Source organism: Rhinopithecus roxellana, chromosome 18 (genome assembly GCF_007565055.1).
Source record: "Rhinopithecus roxellana isolate Shanxi Qingling chromosome 18, ASM756505v1, whole genome shotgun sequence".
NCBI classification, from domain to species: Eukaryota; Metazoa; Chordata; class Mammalia; order Primates; family Cercopithecidae; genus Rhinopithecus; species Rhinopithecus roxellana.
In genome coordinates this window covers 64,013,436-64,032,859 of record NC_044566.1, presented here as the reverse complement: position 1 = coordinate 64,032,859, position 19,424 = coordinate 64,013,436, and the positions used below count along the sequence as shown (strand labels likewise).

Below are 19,424 nucleotides of genomic sequence, written 5' to 3'. Positions count from 1 at the left end.
AAGAAACTGCATCAACTAACGAGCAAAATAAGCAGCTAACATCATAATGACAGGATCAAGTTCACACATAACAATATTAACCTTAAATGTAAATGGCCTAAATGGTCCAATTAAAAGATACAGACTGGCAAATTGGATAGAGTCAAGACCCATGAATTTGCTGTATCCAGGAGACCCATCTCACGTGCAGAGACACATTTTTTTTGTTTTTTGAGATGGAGTCTCTGTTGCCCAGGCTGAAGTGCAGTGGTGCAACCTCTGCTCACTGCAAGCTCCGCCTCCCGGGTTCATGCCATTCTTCTGCCTCAGTCTCTCCAGTAGCTGTGACTACAGGCACCTGCCAACATGCCCAGCTAATTTTTTGTATTTTTAGTGGAGACGGGGTTTCACCGTGTTAGTCAGGATGGTTTTGATGTCCAGACCTCGTGATCCACCCACCTCAGCCTCCCAAAATGCTGGGATTACAGGCGTGAGCCACCGCCCCGGCCCGAAGATTATCATTTTTAAAGCATCAGGGACACTTCCTACCTCCTCAGGTTGTTGCATTGTGGCTGCATAATTTAATGTGAAGTGAATACTCAGAATATCAGACCCAAAAATAAATTAAGACTGAAGTAAAAATAATTTTTGACTTATGCTTGGTTTTCTTTGATCTTAACTATAATAATAACAAGTTCAATAAATAAATGAATTACTTGAAGCAGTGGCTTAAGATACTCATAGAAGATGCCATTTGTTAACAAAGTGACAAAAATTTCCAAAAGTTGTGTAAGTTTGGTGTTTGTAATTGGAGAATTTGTTGACTGGCCTTTTTAGTTTGTCATTTAGTTAGGATTTACTGAGCTGATTAACCAAATTTTACTAATAATTTAGGAATCTTAAGGGAAATTTTGTTACCCAAAGATCTGCTAAAGTAGAAGTATAATAAATTATGTTGAAGGTTACCTTTGGATTTATACTTCATTCAAAAGTCTTTAGTTTCTATGGGTGAGAATCATGTAATTTTGTGTAGTTGATATGGAAGGTTACAAAGGTAATTTAGTCCGGGCACAGTGGCTTATGCCTGTAATCCCATTAGGAGGCTCAGGGATGGATCACTTGAGCTCAGTTTGAGACCAGCCTGGGTAACATGGCAAACTCCTGTCTCTTAAAAAATACAAAAATTAGCAGGTTGTGGTAGTGTGTGCCTGTGGTCCCAGCTCCTAGGGAGACTGAGGTGGGACAATCACCTGAGCCTGGGAAGTTGAGGCTGCAGTGAGCTGTGATTGCACTACTGTACTCCAGCCTGGCGGTTGAAGTGAGACCCTGTCTCAAAAAAAAAAAAAAAGATAATTTAAAGTAAAAATTAAAGAAGGAGGCTTGTAGCATCCTGGTAATATAAACATTTTATTTTGATTATTTTCAAATTTTTAAAAAAGTTAATTGATAGTGACTTTATTTTTTATGAATTGTTTATTTTTAAAATACTGGACAAGTATATTTTTGTGGGAAGTAGATTGAAGTATATCAGAGGCAAGGATGAGAGGATGAGAACTGCATTTAATGTGTCTGAAGGGTTAAAGCCAGCGTATGTGTTAGGGAAGAGGAAGTAGGAAATAAAGGATGGTTGGAAGACTGGCTGTTGGTGAGACTGGGTGCTTTTGAGAGACTGTGAAAATGGTATTTTCTTAGGAAACACAGGAACCCTTATATCCTGCCCTTGATTAATATTCTTTTCCTCCAATTTCCTGAAGGGAATGTAAGTACAGTTCAGGAATCAGCAAAGCCAGATAACATTTTATTTCTACTGAGACGTTGATTCCAAATGGTAGTGCAGGTTGGACTTGTTGAGCGCCCCCCATTTGCTTAGATTAGCTCCAGTCTGCGTCTCAGACTTGACCTCTCCAGTGAGATGAAAAATCCTTTTCATTTGGGCAGATGGAAGTGGCACCAAAGAGAGTGCCCCCTGCTTGTAGAAAATATGGCCTTTTTTATCCTGAGGCTTTATCAGGTAGGGCGGGAGAAAAAGAGAAAGACACGGGGGTAGGGGAGAGAAAGAGAGAAGGAGAGAGAAAGAAAGATATAAATCTCAATTCTAAGCTACCAGGAAAAAAGAAGCAGAAGAAAGGCCCCATCCTTGTGTACTTGATCTTTCAACCCGGCATTGTGATACCACTCATAAAAACTGTAGCCAATAAAATGTCCATAAAATTGACTAACATGACCAGTACTCCTCATTCTAGGAGAGGAGGGAGGTTTGCTATTCTGGGTAGTGTGAAGTGGGGAGATTTGAGGTAAGAGTCCGTTCGTCCCTACTTAGATGTCAACAGTTGGGATAAAATGAATTATAGAGGCTCTTGGGTACCAAACAGGAGTTTAAAGTTATTTTTTCCCCCAATTCTTACTCTGTGTTGAATGTGAAATTTGCCTTTTCATTTTAGGAATTGGAGAATGATGCAGCTTTTCAGCAAGCTGTGAGGACTAGTCATGGCAGAAGACCTCCAGTAAGTGAAAAAACATTTTTTTTAATTGTAGTAAAAAACACATAACATGAAATTTACCAAATTAACCATTTTTACCTGTATATTCCTGTAGTGTTAAAGATTATAACCATCATTAAGTTTAGATGGTAGTGAAACAGATCTTCAGAAGGTTTTCATCTTGTATATCTGAAACTCTGTATCTATTAAACAAAAACTTCCCATTTTCTCCTACTTCCAAAGCCCCTGTAACTGCCATTCTACTTTCTATTTCTATGAATTTGACTAATTTAGATACCTTACATAAGTGGAATCTCAGAGTATTTGTCTTTTTGTGACTGGCTTATTCACTTAGTATAATGTCCTCAAGGTTCATCCATGTTGTAGCATGTGACAGAAGCTCCTTCCTTTTTAAGTCTGAATAGTATTCCATTGTATGTTTATACCACATTTTGTTTATTCATTCATCTGTCAATGAACACTTGTCCATTTTTGTTATTCAGTTGTAGGAGTTCTCTATATATTCTGGATATTAATGTCTTATCAGATATATGATTTGCAAATATTTTCTTACATTTTGTAGATGGCTTTTAACACTGATGTGTCCTTTGATACACCAAAGTTTTTTAGTTTGATATAGTGCCAGTTGTCCATCTTTACTTTTGTTGCTTGTGCTTTTGGTGTCATATTCAAGAGATCATTGCCAAGAATAATGTCATGAAGCTTTTCCCCTATGTTTTCTTCTAGCATTTTTGTAGTTTTAGGTCTTACATTTAGATCTTTAATCCATTTTGTGTTAATTTTTATATATGGTATAAGATAAAGGTCCAACTTCATTCTTTTGCATATTGATATTTAGTTCTCCCAACACTATTTGCTGTGCAGACTGTCCCTTCCCTATTGAATAGTCTTGGCACCATTGTTGAAGATCATTTGACTATATATGTAAAGGTTTGTTTCTGGGCTTTCTATGCTGTTCTATTGGTCTGTTTGTCTGTCTTTATGCCAGTAACCACACTGTTTTGATTACTGTAGCTTTGTAATATGTTTTAAAATCAGGAAATGGGAACCTTCAAACTTTGTTCTTTTTTTTCACAATTGTTTTAGCTACTTGGGGTCCTTTGGTACTCCATATTAATTTTAGGATGAATCTCTATTTCTGTAAAAAAAAAGTCATTGGGATGATAAGGATTTGGTAAGATTATATTGAATTAACTGGGTAGTATGGACATCTTAACAATATTAAGTCTTTCAGTCTATGAACCCATGAACACAGGATGCCTTTCCATTTGTTTATGTTTTCTTTAATTCATCAATGTTTTGTAGTTTTCAGTGTATCTAGTAAGTGAATTTTAAAGTATTTGAGATCAAAGGATTTCTTATGTTATTGAAAATGTAAACATTATTTTTATTAGGCATCAGAATATTGTTTACCTAAAACATTCATTGTTTTAAAAATATTTGCTTTTCTAATTTTTAAAGTAGCATAAATATTGATCCCTCAAAACATTGGGGCTTAATTTACCCTTCCTTGTATTAATATTAATTAATTAGTATTAATATTAATTAATACTCTATGAATTAATTTTCTACCAGTACATGAATTGCTAGAGTAGTTTTTTTCAGTATTAGTATTAAGGTTTTTGTATATGTCATACAAAGCATAGACATCTGCCTTTCACAGTGCATGAAATCTGCCAAGCTTTGTTTGTAGTTGAAAATAAACAAGGTTGACACTGAATAGTGAAGCAGAAAAAGTTATATCCCTAATGTTCTATGTCTAATATTCCTTTATTGAATGCTGCTTCTCCCTATCCATCTAATACTATATAGCAGTGGCTTTCAGCTGGGGGCACTTGTGCCCCCCCCCACCAGGGACATTTGGCAATGCTTGGAGAGATATTTTAGGTTGTCACAACTTGAGTGGGTGCTACTGGCACCTAGTGGGTAGCAGCCAGAGATGCTGCTAACCATTCTACAATGCATAGGCCAGCCCCTAGTAATAAAGAAATATCCAGCCCAAACTCCTCTACTTTAGATGAAGTGTCCTTCTGCTATTATCTTCCCTCACTTTGTCATGTTCTCCTTTCCTCCCTGTCCTACGTACTTATTTAGCAAAAATAAATCATTGTGAATAGCTTGCCCATCTCATATAGGGTAAATGCATTTAGTGTGGTTCCTTGCAATAAGTTTGGCTAAACCACTGCACAGGTAGAGGACACAGTCAGTCCCCCATAAGACCACTCCCACTTCTGACACCAACTGGAAGTTCATGGTTCCCAGAACCATCCTCAGGCTTGATAATTCTCTGGAAAGACTCAAAGAACTCACTGAAATCTCCTATACTTACAGTTTAATCATGGGAAGGATACAAATTAAAATCCACCAAGGGAAGAGATGCATAGAGCAGGGCCTAGGAGTGGTCCAAACAGAGAGCTTCTGATTATCCTCTCCCTGTGGAGCAAGACATGGCAGTGCCTTTTCCTAACCACAGTGTGACAGTACTTGAAGAGTATTGCCAACCAGGGAATCCTACCCTAGACTTTGGCGTTCAGAGTTTTTACTAAGGCTTGATCACATACCGCCCACCAGGCCAACCTTTAGTCTCTAGCCCCGGAGGTTCGGGTTAATAACTCCAGAAGCTGATGTGTCCCAAAGCTCCCATTGTGAATCACATTGATAGACTGACCAGTGGCCAAAGCCAGGGCAAACAAAGACACTCCTGTCAGGCAGAGCATTTCAGGGGTGTAGAAATCATCTCTTAGGAGCCAACAAAAAAGGCCACACCTCTCTTTGAGTAAAGTTAATTCTTCACTACACATTCTAAAACCCATATTTTTTTTATTTAATTTTTTTACAACCCATATTTTAATTTTGAAGTTACCTTCATTATGGGAAGAAAAACCATAGGCTCTGAGTCCTTCCACTAGGCTAGTGATTAGACTGTAAGCTTTTCAAAGAGGCAGATTATCTTATTCATCGTTCTTTTCCTTGTCTGCTTAAGTGTTCCATACATCTTTATTGACTAACTTAGTAAATTAGTGAACTTTGTCTTCAATTAAGTGATTTCAGGGATCACATAGCAGGTGATAATTTTGCCAGGTGGCCCTTCCAAAGATCTTTAGAAATGACTTTGGAGATTCTTATTTTATAGACGAGGAAACTGAAGCCTAGAAAAGCCAAGGTCTCACAGCTGTCTGTAACTGGGATAGAGTGTGGGTCATTTGATCTTCTGTTGAATGATACTTTCTTTTTTTTTTTTTTTTTTTTTTTTTTGAGACGGAGTCTTGCTCTGTCACCCAGGCTGGAGTGCAGTGGCCAGATCTCAGCTCACTGCAAGCTCCGCCTCCCGGGTTTACGCCATTCTCCTGCCTCAGCCTCTGGAGTAGCTGGGACTACAGGCGCCCGCCACCTCGCCCGGCTAGTTTTTTGTATTTTTTTAGTAGAGACGGGGTTTCACTGTGTTAGCCAGGATGATCTCGATCTCATGACCTCGTGATCCGCCCGTCTCGGCCTCCCAAAGTGCTGGGATTACAGGCTTGAGCCACTGCGCCCAGCCGAATGATATTTTCATCACATCCTACTTACTATATTAAATGGGAAAAAGTTTTATACTTTTCATATGAAAAATCTTACAGGTTCACTAAAGAGGACAAAATTCTAGGTTGCTCCTAAGGAGCTTACAATCCTCAGAAGGAAAATTAAATGGACACACTTAGATATTACAAGGCGTGAAGTAATAAGTTATAATAAAAGAGTAAAAATTGCTATGAAATTTCAAAGAGAGGTCATTTACCATTAGTTGGGAAAATCAGAAGAGGTTGCTTAGAAGATAAATTAAGAGTTGATTATTACAGGATATGTAGAACTGAGATTGACCTTGAGATACAGGAGAAAAGGGCATTGCAGGTAAGGGTACAAGGTGAATGAGGGAAGCGAGTGTAGGAGCTGCCCAATGCTGACAACAAAACTCAAAAACGAGATTTAGTCGTTAGGTAGTAGTTAAAAAAATAATGGTCTTCCCCTCAGTTTGTTCTCATGGAAGAAGTTGCGGAGACCCATATGCTTCCTTTTCAGTTTTTTTCTAAGACCTGGAGCCAATCTTATCAAGCATGAGTTTAAGCCTTGAAACGTATACAATTAAAATACCTTTCGATGTCTAAAGTTCACCTAACAACTTTATATCTTATCACCTGTAATTCAGGCATTTGTTTTCCTACAGAATTAACATATATGTATGTTTTTTCCCATATTTTGCCTCTAATTACATTATCATTATGATTCAGTTCAAAACATTTTCTAATTTCCATGGGTATTTCTTCTTTGACCTGTAGGTTTTTTAGAAGTGTATTTCTTAATTTCCAAACATATTAAATTTTTCTAGTTATCTCTGTGTTACTGATTTCTAGTTTTATTCTTAGATAGGGAACATAATCTGCATGCTTTCAATGTTTTGAAATTTGCTAATGTCCCAAATGCATTCTTAAAGAATATATGTTCTACAATGGGTACAGTGTAGTATGTCAATTAGGTGAAGTGTGTTAATGGTTTTGTTAAGATGTTCAGTATTTTTATTGATTTTTTGTTTGCCTACTGTAGTCTTTTCTTTTTTCTTTTTCCTTTCCTTTCCTTCTTTTCTTATCTTTTTTTCCTTTCTTTTCTTTTCTTTCACCAAGTCTTACTCTCTTTCCCAGGCTGGAGTACAGTGGTGTGATCTTGGCTCACTGCAACCTCCACCTCCTGGGTTCAAGCAATTCTCATGCCTCAGCCTCCTGAGTAGCTGAGACTACAGGCGTGAGCCACCATACCTGGCTAATTTTTATATTTTTAGTAAAGACGGGGTTTCACCATGTTCATGTTAGTCAGGCTGGTCTCGAATTCCTGACCTCAGGTGATCCACCCACCTCAGTCTCCCAAAGTGCTGGGATTACGGGTGCGAGCCACTGTGCCTGGCCTACTGGTTCTATTTTTAATGAGAAAGTGCGATCAATTCTTGCACTGTGGTTGTGAGTTTGTATTTTTTTTAGGCTTTTGCTTTATATATGTGGAACAAAGATATTTAGAATTGCTATATTTTCATAGTAACTGAGCCTTTTATCGTTATGAAGTATGCCTCTATCTCTAGTAATGCCTTTTGTCTGTTTGTAAGATACTAATATGTTGTTATAGCTATACAAGCTCTTTGTCTAGCATTTTTATTGTATGTCTTTCCTGTCTTTTTACTTCCAACTTTTCCATATCAATTTATTTAAAATGTAATTCTTATTAGCAGCATGTGATTGGTTTTTGTTTTTTTTAATAGTTTGACGATCTTATTTTAGTTAAGTATTTATTCCACTTATATTTAATGAAGTTACTGATTTACTTTAACATTTGCTATGTTACTATTTGCTTTTGTTTTTTCCTGGCTCTTGTATATTTCATTTTCTCTCCTTACTTGCTTTCTTTTTTGCTTGTTTTTTATTATGCCATTTCCTTTTTCTGTTATCTTAGTAGTTTACATTCTCTGAGTATCCTTTTAGTGCTTCCCTAAATATTATGATACTCATCTTTAACTTTTTAAAGTCTAGTGTAAATTAATAGTTTCACTACTGCCTGGACAGTGCCAGGATTTTACATTATTTTAAATTTTTCAGTTCTAGAATTTCCACATATTCCTTTTTTATAGTTTTTAGTTCATTTTCAGTTGCTGATATTGCTAATATTTTAATTCATTGATCATGTTAAGCATCGTTATATTAAAGTCTATGTCTGATACTTCCATTATATGTATCCACTTCTGAGTTTCTTTCTATTCTTTTGTTTATCTTGGCTTTTGGTTAGGTAGTCTTGCCTCTTATATGTCTGGTTGGTTTTAATTGTGAGACATTATAAATGAAAAATTTTTGAGACACTTTATGGCTCTGTGTCTGCACTACTCAGTATGAGAGACAATAGCCACATGAAACTATTTACATTTAAATTATTTAAAACTAAAATAAATTATTTAAAACTAAAAACTGCTTACATTTCATATGTTCATCAGCCTTGTGTGGCCAATGGGTGTCTTGTCAGAAAGGGCAGATACAGAACTTTTCCATCACTACAGAAAGTTTATTGGATAGAATAGTGTGTTAGAGGATCTTATCTTTCACTGGAGAGAATTTGCTTTTACTTATGGTACTAGCAGCAGTAGGAATCCGGGATCACCTTAATCCAGTCGGGTTTGAGATGATTCTGAATTGGATGTCAGCCCTTATGAGGGTTAGTATACTATTATTTACCTTTTAATCTTAGGGTGTAGCCTTTTGAGATCACAGTCTAAAGCCCAGAGGATTACCAAGGCTGTGTTCTTGGCAGGCCCTCATCTCCAGTGTTTATCCCCTCAGGCTGTGAGTCTCAAAAGCTTTGCCCAGTGTCTCAGATTTGCCACTGGAATTAACAGATGCCTCTAGAAGGAAAGCAGGCCTAAATGTGGACTCACCTCTCTAGCCTTCCCGTCTCTTCTTTATTTTCAGACCTTGTAATTCTTCACTGTCTTGATGGTTCTCTAATATACTCACACTTAAAAAAAAAAATATTTTGACCCTATGTATATTTTTTAATAGTTCTTAGTTAGAAGGTTTTAAAAAACAGTCCATCATAGCCGAAAGTAGAATTCCTCCGTGAGTGATATTTAATAAATATTTCTAACAGTTCTGCCTAACAACTAACATTTTTAGTATACTTTCACTGATGTGCTCCTGTTTGATTCTAACTACAATTTTGTGATCCGTATGCTTTGTTTTCTTTTTTGAAAGATGAGAAAACTGTAGGTTCAAAGAGATTAAATAAAGGTAGCTGTTATAGGGATAGCTGAGATTCAAACTCAAGTTCTCAGACCCCAGATCTTGTGTCTACTGTTTGGCCTAGTGGCTAGCAGTAGTAATTACGCAGTAGAGTGTTTAATTCATGATGGTTGCAAGCATGAAAACAAGTCTTTCTTATTGGCACCTCAGATCATTCAAAAGTCCCCTTTCTCTTTTAAAATTAATTCCAGAATGAGTCTCCTTCTCACGTACTTAAAATACCTGAGCTCCCTAATATTTAAGATAATTTAAAAGAAATCATTCTAAGTATTATAGAAATATTTCTTTATTGTTGAGTCTATATTTTCTATTTCTTTTCCAGTTTTCTATTATATAGCTCAGTCTGAATCCTGTTAACTATGTTCTTTTTCCTCCCCAAGATAACTGCTAAAATATCAAGCACGGCAGTTACTAGACCTATAGCTACTGGATATGGGGTAGGTTTTTGTAAGCTGAAAATATTAAGTTGCTTTTTCTCATACAATAGTTCACTTTAGGCAGTTCTGGATAATTTTATTATATTTTAGGTCATAACCCAGATATATTTTCCATTTTGGATACTTACGAACATTATACAAGTCTAGTTTGATTAATAAATTTGAATATTCTAGTCATTTTGATTTGTAAGTATTGGAAAATATTTTATTACCTTTTTCCATTTGTAAACCCTGTGTTCGTTGACTTCCTTTCATTTTCTACATGATACAACCAAGTCTTATGTATTCCATTCATATATTTTATGTAAAGTTAAATTTTATATAAATGTAATAGTGTGTATAATTGGGAAACATTTATTAATTAACAAATATAAAATTTAAGAGAAGTGTTTCAGAAGTGTATATTTGGGTCTTATATTAGAAGCCTTTGGAGGAAAGATATATCAAACTCTATAAAAGTAATAAACTTTTTAATCTTGCCCAAATTACCTGTAATTTGGATGTTTTAGCTTATATGAAATAACAGAGGAATGAGAAAAATGGAAAAATTAGGTGGAATAGCTTTTCTTAGTCAAAAAAATGTCTTCAGAACCTAGAGGTCCAGGGCACTTGCTTTCATAATGTTCCTTTATATGAGTGAAGAAAGTAGCCTTCTACGTAATATAACCGTGTGTCATATGAAACATGCTCTTATTAGTTAGCCTGAGTGTATATTACTCATAAATTTGATTTTTGGGGGTGTTTCAGAATAAGAGCAAACTTTTTCCATGAAGGGCTAGATATTTTAGGCTTTGCAGATCTTATGGTCTCTGTTGCTGCTATCCAACTCTGCATTTGTATAGCAAAAGCAGCCATAGGCAGTGTGCAAAGGAATGGGGCATTGCTATGTTCCAGTAAAACTTTATTTACAAAGGCTATGTGTTGTAGTTTGCTGCTCCCTGTTTTATAGTTTTACCCTATACCCTCAGGAGGTAAAAGTAATAAATTACGTTTGTTTATTTGCCGATAGAATGAAGAAAACTTCTATAACTTGGTTTAAAAATTTAAGGTAGATATTTTTAGGAATCTTTTTAACTTAACTTTTCTGTTTACTAGTCCAAGACATCTCTGGCATCATCAATAGGAAGACCAATGACAGGGGCTATTCAGGTATCTCTATTTGCATGTTTGTTCATTTTGTGCCTTTTTTGTGACTTGGAATTTACTACCAAAGTTTTTTTACTTTGTTATTTTAAAATGTTAAGATATTACTTACATAGTGACCCAGATTCTTTAAATTGTGGGCTAAAGTCTAGACTGTTGTAAATCTTGGAAGGCAAGGTCTCTTTAGATTTATTTACTCAGGTATCAAATGAATCCCTATTGGGGAGTGGACATAGAACTGATCATTGCTTATATGATGTATTCTGGGGCCCGTTTTTCCTGTGTTACCGTTTACAACAATTTCTGTGGTTTCTCTCATAGGCATGTAAGAGACCAACCAAAAGTAAGAGAGTAGCTGGCTAACAAGCTGATTAACTTTTTTTAGAATTCTAGGCCAGTTAGATCAAAGAATTGAAATTCTAAAGGGGAGAAAGGACAGGATTGATACATGAGGAAGTAGAAGTAAGGAATAAACGTATAGTGATTAAAAATTAGCATTTTAAAAATGGGTCTATATTAAGGTGTGTGTAATGTGCAGAACTGTACATAGGAGATAGATCTTATTTAAGAATGAATGATTCCCATTCTCTTTAAAGGATGGAGTTACTAGACCCATGACAGCAGTGAGAGCAGCTGGTTTTACCAAAACAGCTTTGAGAGGTTTGTTACACTATCTCTACTAATAATCTTTTGTGGATCTTTTAATCTTTTATCATTTTGTGATATAAATATTAATGCCATTTTAAATAAAATCTACCAATGCCATTGATTATAAGATGCACTGATATTTTAGGTACCATTAAGAAAGGAAAGGGATAATGAAAACCTTCTACACATATCTGTTGGGGTGGTAATTAAACCATGGTGTAATTTGTCAAAATGTATTGACATAATATGTAGAAAGTTAAATGATAATTTAAAAATAAAATTATAACAAAAATTAATGTTTAGTATGCCAATAAGGAAAATTAAAAAGCAATACCAGGTTATAAGACGTGTAACTGATAATTTAGAGTTGATAATAGGGATGGATCACTGTGGAAGAGAAAGTAAATGCTGAGAATATCTTATTTTTGTTTTTAAGTTTAATACATGTGTTATTTACATAGGTTTATGTATGTTAAAAATCTTACCAATTTCCCAGTATGTTTATATAGATACAATGTTATCTCTGTTTAATAAATAGGTAATTGAAACCATTTAATAAAGAGGTAAATGAAATAGCTTATGTAGAGTTTTATATTTTCATATTTTTTTCGATTTTGCTGGGTTACAAATAGAATATTAACTCCTCAATTGTGTCTCAGGCTCTGCATTTGACCCCCTTGGTCAGTCAAGGGGCCCTGCTCCCCCTTTGGAAGCCAAGAAAAAAGATAGGTATGTAAGTCCTTATGTTGTTGTTTGTTATGGTTGCTGCATATTTTTAATTTTTATTTTCCAAATACATAATTTTTTTTTTTTTGAGATGATGTCTCACTCTGTTGCCCAGGCTGGAGTTGCAGTGATGCGATCTTGGCTCACTACAACCTTCACCTCCCAGGTTCAAGTGATTCTCCTGCCTCAGCTTCCTGAGTAGCTGGGATTACAGGTGCCCACGACTATGTCCAGATAATTTTTGTATTTTTGGTAGAGATGAGGTTTTGCCATGTTGACCAGGCTGGTCTCAAACTCCCAATCTCAAATGATCTGCCAACCTCAGCCTCCCAAAGTGTTGGCCTTACAGGCGCGAACCCCCGCACCAGCCCAAATACGTAATTCTTAATCTTTAGAAAGTTTGTGTCAGCAGAGTAGTAAACAAAAAACCATCCCTAGTTGCCAGAACTAACAAAATTAAGAATAGCCATATGATTCTGTGCAATTTTATTGTGATATTATTTGACTTGAAGATATGGTCTAATTTTTTATCAGGGCCAGTATTGAGTCTCTTGACAGCCAAATGGGGTTGTAAATGTTATAAGATATGATTATTTTGAGAGGACATTTCAAGGGAAAAAATTAAGAGAACACATATGAAATTACTTTGTCATATTATTGAAAAATTTAATTTTTTATAGAACAAACTTAATTTTGTGCTAGCAGCTAGACAGTAGCCAAAAAGGTATGGTATACATTTAATTATGTACATCTGCTGGTCTCTAAGAACCTTAATGTATACATTTTACAAATAGTAATAAAAGCTAACATTAACTGAGTCTTTGCTGTGTGCCAGGCACCTTTCCAAGTACCTTCCCTATGAAAACAGAGCTATTACTCTCACTAGTTCATAAAGAGGGGAACTGAAGCCCAACTGTCTTAACTTTCTAAAGCTAATAAATGACAAGGCTGAGATTCAAACCCAGTTTTTCTAGTTCCAGCACAGCTCTGGAACTAGAACTGGAATTAATCACTATACTGTTTTGCTTCTATAGAATATATCTTTTTAAGTTGTAATTCTTTTTTTTTGTTGTTTCTTTTTTTTTTAATTTAAATTGTAATTCTTAAACCCAATATTTAGGCTTTTGTGTAAATTACATAATTTCCATTTTTGACTAACAAGGAACCTCTATAGAAAATCACTTTATCTTAATTAATGACAGCATATTTGCTAATAAAAGCATTTTTTATTTCAATATTATGTCATTTATGGTCCTTTCAGCTGCTGATAACAGAAAACATGTTTTTTTTTTTTTTTTTTTTTAAAAAGAGGCCAGGTGTGGTGGCTTACACTTGTAATCCTAGCACTGTGGGAGGCCGAGGCGGGCGGATCACGAGGTCAGGAGATTGAGAATATCCTGGCTAACATGGTGAAACCCCATCTCTAATAAAAATACAAAAAATTAGCCCGGTGCAGTGGCGGGCGCTTGTAGTCCCAGCTACTCAGGAGGCTGAGGCAGGAGAATGGCGTGAACCTGGGAGGCGGAGCTTGCAGTGAGCCGAGATCGCACCCCTGCACTCTAGCCTGGGCGACACAGCAGGACTCCATCTCAATTAAAAAAAAGAAAAAGAAAAAGAAAAGGACACAGCCTGAGCGTGGTGGCTCATGCCTATAATCTCAGTCTTTTGGGAGGCCAAGGTGAGAGGATCACTTGAGCCCAGGAGTTCAAGACTAGCCTGGGCAACATAGCAAGACCCCATCTGTACAAAAAATTAAAAAATTAGCTAGGTATGGTAGCATACACCTGTAGTTCCAGCTACTCAGAAGGCTGAGGTGGGAGGATGGCTTGAGCCCAGGAGGTGGTGACTGCAGTAAGCTGTGATCATACCACTGCATCCCAGCCTGGGCAACAGAGCAAGACCCTGTCTCAAAGAAAGATTTTTTAAGAAGTCGTATACATAATTAACAAGAAAATTTATGATCTTACATAGTAGGAAGTTCTGGGGTGATTAATTTACCTGCTCAGTAACGTCACCCCTGGCTCAGCTTCTCGTTGTTCCCTTGGCTTTCCCCAAGCGCCTGCTGATCATTGTGCTGCCAGGAGAGTGTTGAGAGTTCGAAATCTCTGTGTAACTAATGGAGTCTAGAGGCAGAACGTTCCTAGTCTTAGGTCTCTTAAAAAGCCAAGAAGATCTTTCTAGCAGCCCTCTACCTGAAACAGATATGCCTTCATTTCTCAGTATGGAATACATCAAATGCTCGTGGCTGAACCAAACACTTGACAAAGAGAATGCGATTCTCTTGACTTCCTTAGATTCTGCATGCAAAGAAGAGGGGCGGCTGGCGGGCTCTGTGTGGGTAGGTAGCCAACAGTGCCTGAATATATAGATTGCATTTTTTTGCATTTGATAGGGACTGGGTAAGTTACTTTCAGTGTCTTCATAAAGTTCTCTTACAGATTTTTAACTTTAAAATTTTATGTTGATATTTTGAATTTAAGCAATATTTAAGACATACATTAAAGTGTTTCAGACAACTAGAAAATAGAATTCTATATTTCCTGTAACCTTCATAAGACTACCATCTATTATGCGTATTGCTCAGTTAGAACAGATCTTTCTAAACTAATAAACTTGGTAGTCTTAGTCCCAGGTTTACCCAAAGAATATAATTTTATAGAGAAAGTTATGCTGTTCAGTTTATTCCTGTATACGTTTATAAAGTCCATTTGTAGAGAATTAAGAGAACTACTGTCTCTTCTGATATAGCCATAGTAAAATTTTATTTAGGCGTTGATGTGTATTCAGAGTATTGTCGTATTTTGCCGAAAGAAAGTGGTAGCAAAACAACATTAATGTTATTTTGAAAGGTAACCGATTTGGGAATACTTGATTTGCTATTAATAGAGCCAGGATTTTTACGCTTCTTCACCTCATTAGAAACTTTCTCTATGGCCAGGCATGGTGGTGCACGCCTACAGTGTCAACTACTCAGGAGGCTGAGGCAGAAAGATCGCTTAAGCCCAAGAGTTCAAGCCGTAGCACATTATGATTGTGCCTGTGAATAGCCACTGTATTCCAGCCTTGGCAACATAGCAAGAACCTGTCTTTTTATTTTTATTTATTTATTTATTTATGTTTTTGAGACAGAGTCTTGCTCTGTCACCCTGGCTGGAGTATGGAGTGCAGTGGCGCAATATCGCTCACTGCAACCTCTGCCTCCCAGGTTCAAGCAATATTCTCCTGCCTTAGCCTCCCAAGTAGCTGGGATTATAGGTGCCTGCCACAACACCCGGCTAATTTTTGTGTTTTTTAGTAGAGAAAGGGTTTCACCATGTTGGCCAGGCTGGTGTCAAACTCCTGACCTCAAGTGATCCACCCGCCTCAGCCTCCCAAAGTGCTGGGATTACAGGCAGGAGCTGCCACGCCCAGCCATGTTACCTATCTTGACTGTTGTTATTATTTTACTGTTATGAATAATTACATGGTGTAGTTGTTAAAAACAGTACAACATTTGCTCTTTAATACCATGTATACATTTGTCTTATGTATAACCTATTCTTAAAGTTTAAATGCACGGCCGGGCGCGGTGGCTCAAGCCTGTAATCCCAGCACTTTGGGAGGCCGAGACGGGCGGATCACGAGGTCAGGAGATCGAGACCATCCTGGCTAACACGGTGAAACCCTGTCTCTACTAAAAATACAAAAACTAGCCGGGCGAGGTGGCGGGCGCCTGTAGTCCCAGCTACTCGGGAGGCTGAGGCAGGAGAATGGCGTAAACCCGGGAGGCGGAGCTTGCAGTGAGCTGAGATCTGGCCACTGCACTCCAGTCCGGGCGACAGAGCGAGACTCCGCCTCAAAAAAAAAAAAAAAAAAAAAAGTTTAAATGCACATCATTCAATGTTGAAAGTAAATTAGGCTGGTGTCGTGGCTCAAACCTGTAATCCCAGCACTTTGGGAGGCTGAGGAGGGAGGATTGCTTGAGGCCTGGAGTTTAAGACCAGCCTCTTTGGACAAGATGAGGAGACTCTGTCTCTACAAAAAACAAAAACAAAATTATTCATGTATGCTGGCATGCACCTGTAGTCCTAGCTACTTGAGAGGCTGAGGTGGGAGGAGATCACCTGAGCCCAGGAGTCAAGACTTCAGGCTGCAGTGAGCTATGATTGTGCCACTGCACTCCAGCCTGGGCAACCAAGTGAGACCTTGTCTGTAAAATAAAATAAAATAAATTTTAGTATAGATTGTTAGAGGTTGAATGATTTAAATTATACCTGCTTTTGTCTTTAATAGCCCAGAAGAAAAAATAAAGCAATTAGAGAAGGAAGTAAATGAGTTGGTAGAAGAAAGCTGTACTGCCAGTAGTTGTGGAGACTTAAAATTGGTAAGTTCATAAACAAGATTCAAGATTATGAAGCATTTATAGATGTATGTCTGCTTTTATACATACACCATATGTACAGACAAATATTTTTGTTTGCCATTGACTGGTCTTAGGATAAGAAGCAATTATTTTGAGAACCAGGAATTGTAACTCAGTTTCATGAATTTGAATGTCAAAATAATTGGCTGATTTTGTTATTTTTGACATTGATCTTTTCAGTAGGGAAAAAAATTCTAATGTGTTGGTACACTTAACTCAGCAGCCAGGTGGACTATTGGATTAGACAGCAATGTGCTGCTGAAAGGTGTAGCCCAGAAGCCACCCACAGTACCAAGGGCTGTTTTCTTCTTGAAGCCTCACTACTATTGAATATTTTTTCCTAAGTAAACTAAAAAATTATAGTTTGCTTTTTGGGAATCCAACATTGCTTTTTAAATATCAATCTTTTCTTTTAATTTGCTTTGTTCATATTACTTTGATTGTCATATCATATAATTTCCATTAGTTATTGGATTAATGAATACCATTAGAAAGAAATGTTCACTTTAAAAAGCTACTTTTATTACTCATAGAACTGGTGCTTTTTTTTTGTCATTCTGGAAAAAAAAAAAAAAGGCCCTTTCCAAGGGAAGTTTCTGGTGAGAGCACAGAGGGGTGTCCTGAGGAATCTGAGGATAGAAAATGAATTCATCCAGCCTTTATGTAGATATTTCTCAAATGCATAAAAGTGATGAACACTCAAAGGAAGTTACGAGGTGTACATCTGATTTCAGGCCTTAGAAAAAGCAAAAGATGCGGGAAGAAAAGAGAGAGTCCTGGTGAGACAGCGAGAACAAGTTACAACTCCAGAAAATATCAATTTGGATTTAACTTACTCAGTAGGTATTGAAATATAACACAATTTTTAAATAAAATTTTGACTACGGTTAATGGGTTCCAGAGTCTTTTTTCTTTTATTTTTGAAATCTTACTGGTCTTCAGGTGCTCAGAATTAGATTAATAATAATCTTTACTTCATGAAACACTCTTTGTTTTGTGCAAAGAGCTCTTTTATTTATTTAACTAGTTATTTTGGGCTGGGTGCAGTGGCTCACACCTGTAATCCTAACACTTTGGGAGGTGAAGGTGGGAGAATTACTTGAGCTCAGAAGTTTGCGACCAGCCTGGGCAACAGAGTGAGACCTTGTCTCTGCTTATTAAAAAATATGTATATATTTTGATAACTTAGTAAGTACCTGTAAACCTACCATCCAGTGGCTCTGTTTGAAGAGCACTAATTTTTTTGCTCTATCAAGGTGGTTATTTTGATGAGATTGTAATGTAGACTTTTCGGTCAGTGATTTTCAAGAACTTCAAACTAGGCATATAAGATAATGTTCTATGAGGGTAGTGGGGAAAAAAAATCTAATGCCTCTAATTTCTAGCAACATTTATTTAATTCTGAAGAGACATCTCCTTAATGTTTGCACTTCTGTTTGAAAGGGCGTATTTTCAGTGGGTAAAGTTTTCGTATACTAAACACATAGGAAAAAAGGGCGTTTGAAATTTTGAAATATTAGATGCTTATTGTTTATAGCTGATATTCTTAAGATTCCAGGAAATCTTTCAGAGATAATTTATGATAATCATTTTTTACCTTTAGGAACATAATTTACTGTAAGTTAATTACTTAAATTGTAATTTAGTATATAGAGCTTACTATACAAATTCTTCTGATAGACTTTAAGGTTTAAGGTATTTCCACATGTTTATATTTACAAAGAGAATTTAATTTAGTTCACGATCTTGCTTATTTCTTTGATCACCAGCAGCATTAATGATACATATTTATTTTTTATAGGTCTTCCAGAGATTAATAGATGGCAAATACTACTAAATTAAATAGAATACATAGAAAGTTAAGGTGAAATTTAGAGGACAGCTCTTCCTTTCTTAGTGTTCATTTGTAATGCAAGATAATTCTTTTGTTTACTTAATTTCATAATTGGCTGAGTATTTTGATATAAGTAGCTAACTTTGTTATACAATTTTAATCTCTAGAAAGATTATAGGTGAAAGGGGCCTGAAGTGGTCCTTATGTGTCTTTTCTATAATATTTTCTTCCTTAGGTTCTTTTCAATTTGGCCAGTCAGTATTCAGTTAATGAAATGTATGCCGAAGCACTTAACACATATCAAGTTATAGTGAAAAATAAGATGTTTAGCAATGCAGGTAGGTGTACATAATCAGTTTTTCCAGTAGATGTAATTATTTCATAGCATTAATTTATGTCTCCTCATATGCTTCCTTAAAATGAAATGATCTATGCTCTCAACAAATCAGTATTTATGATAGGGGTATCCTGCTTAAACATGCTATTTGTATAAAAATCCTTACAGATGAAGAAATATAGTTAGTATGAGGTATACTGCCTAATATTAAACAAACAAATGTACCCTGTTATCACAAGTAGAATGAGCCATGGCATCCTCATAGAATGTGCTTTTCCTTATATAAATTTATCCCCAAGAGATTATAGTTTATATTTAGCATTTATATTGTGTAATTTTTTGATACCAGTATTAATGTTTATCAGAATGTCATTTCCTTTAATATTATTAAAATGTATGTGGCATTCTTGAGTCTAACTTTTAAATGTCTTTAAGTTCCATATTTTCTTAGAAGAATACACAATAATGTAAAGCACAATAATGTAAATCAGTTGTTTTCTAGCCATAGTTTCAGGAATCTATCTGTCTTAAGTTTCATTTCTTCATAGGATATAAGTTTGAAAGGTATAACTGTTTTAAAGTTAGACTTTTAGATAATGTCTGAGACTTCA

General features: G+C 36.1%; 1 protein-coding gene across 8 annotated transcripts in view; it reads left to right on the top strand.

Moving 5' to 3' along the window:
• IFT88 (intraflagellar transport 88) overlaps window positions 1-19,424 on the top strand; it is a 128,426-nt gene that overhangs the window by 11,692 nt on the left and 97,310 nt on the right. For 6 of the 8 annotated variants that reach the window (XR_746746.2, XM_030922308.1, XM_010352976.2 and 3 more), the window contains 8 exons: window positions 2,421-2,483; window positions 9,667-9,723; window positions 10,819-10,872; window positions 11,463-11,526; window positions 12,174-12,243; window positions 16,513-16,603; window positions 17,377-17,481; window positions 18,712-18,814. Coding sequence is in view for 7 of the 8 variants with exons in the window: in XM_030922308.1 (XP_030778168.1) it covers window positions 2,421-2,483; window positions 9,667-9,723; window positions 10,819-10,872; window positions 11,463-11,526; window positions 12,174-12,243; window positions 16,513-16,603; window positions 17,377-17,481; window positions 18,712-18,814 (607 nt within the window). In the remaining variant the exon portion in view is untranslated. The remainder of the gene's footprint in view (window positions 1-2,420; window positions 2,484-9,666; window positions 9,724-10,818; window positions 10,873-11,462; window positions 11,527-12,173; window positions 12,244-16,512; window positions 16,604-17,376; window positions 17,482-18,711; window positions 18,815-19,424) is intronic. The other 2 variants (XM_030922309.1, XM_030922311.1) reach the window with 1 other exon arrangement.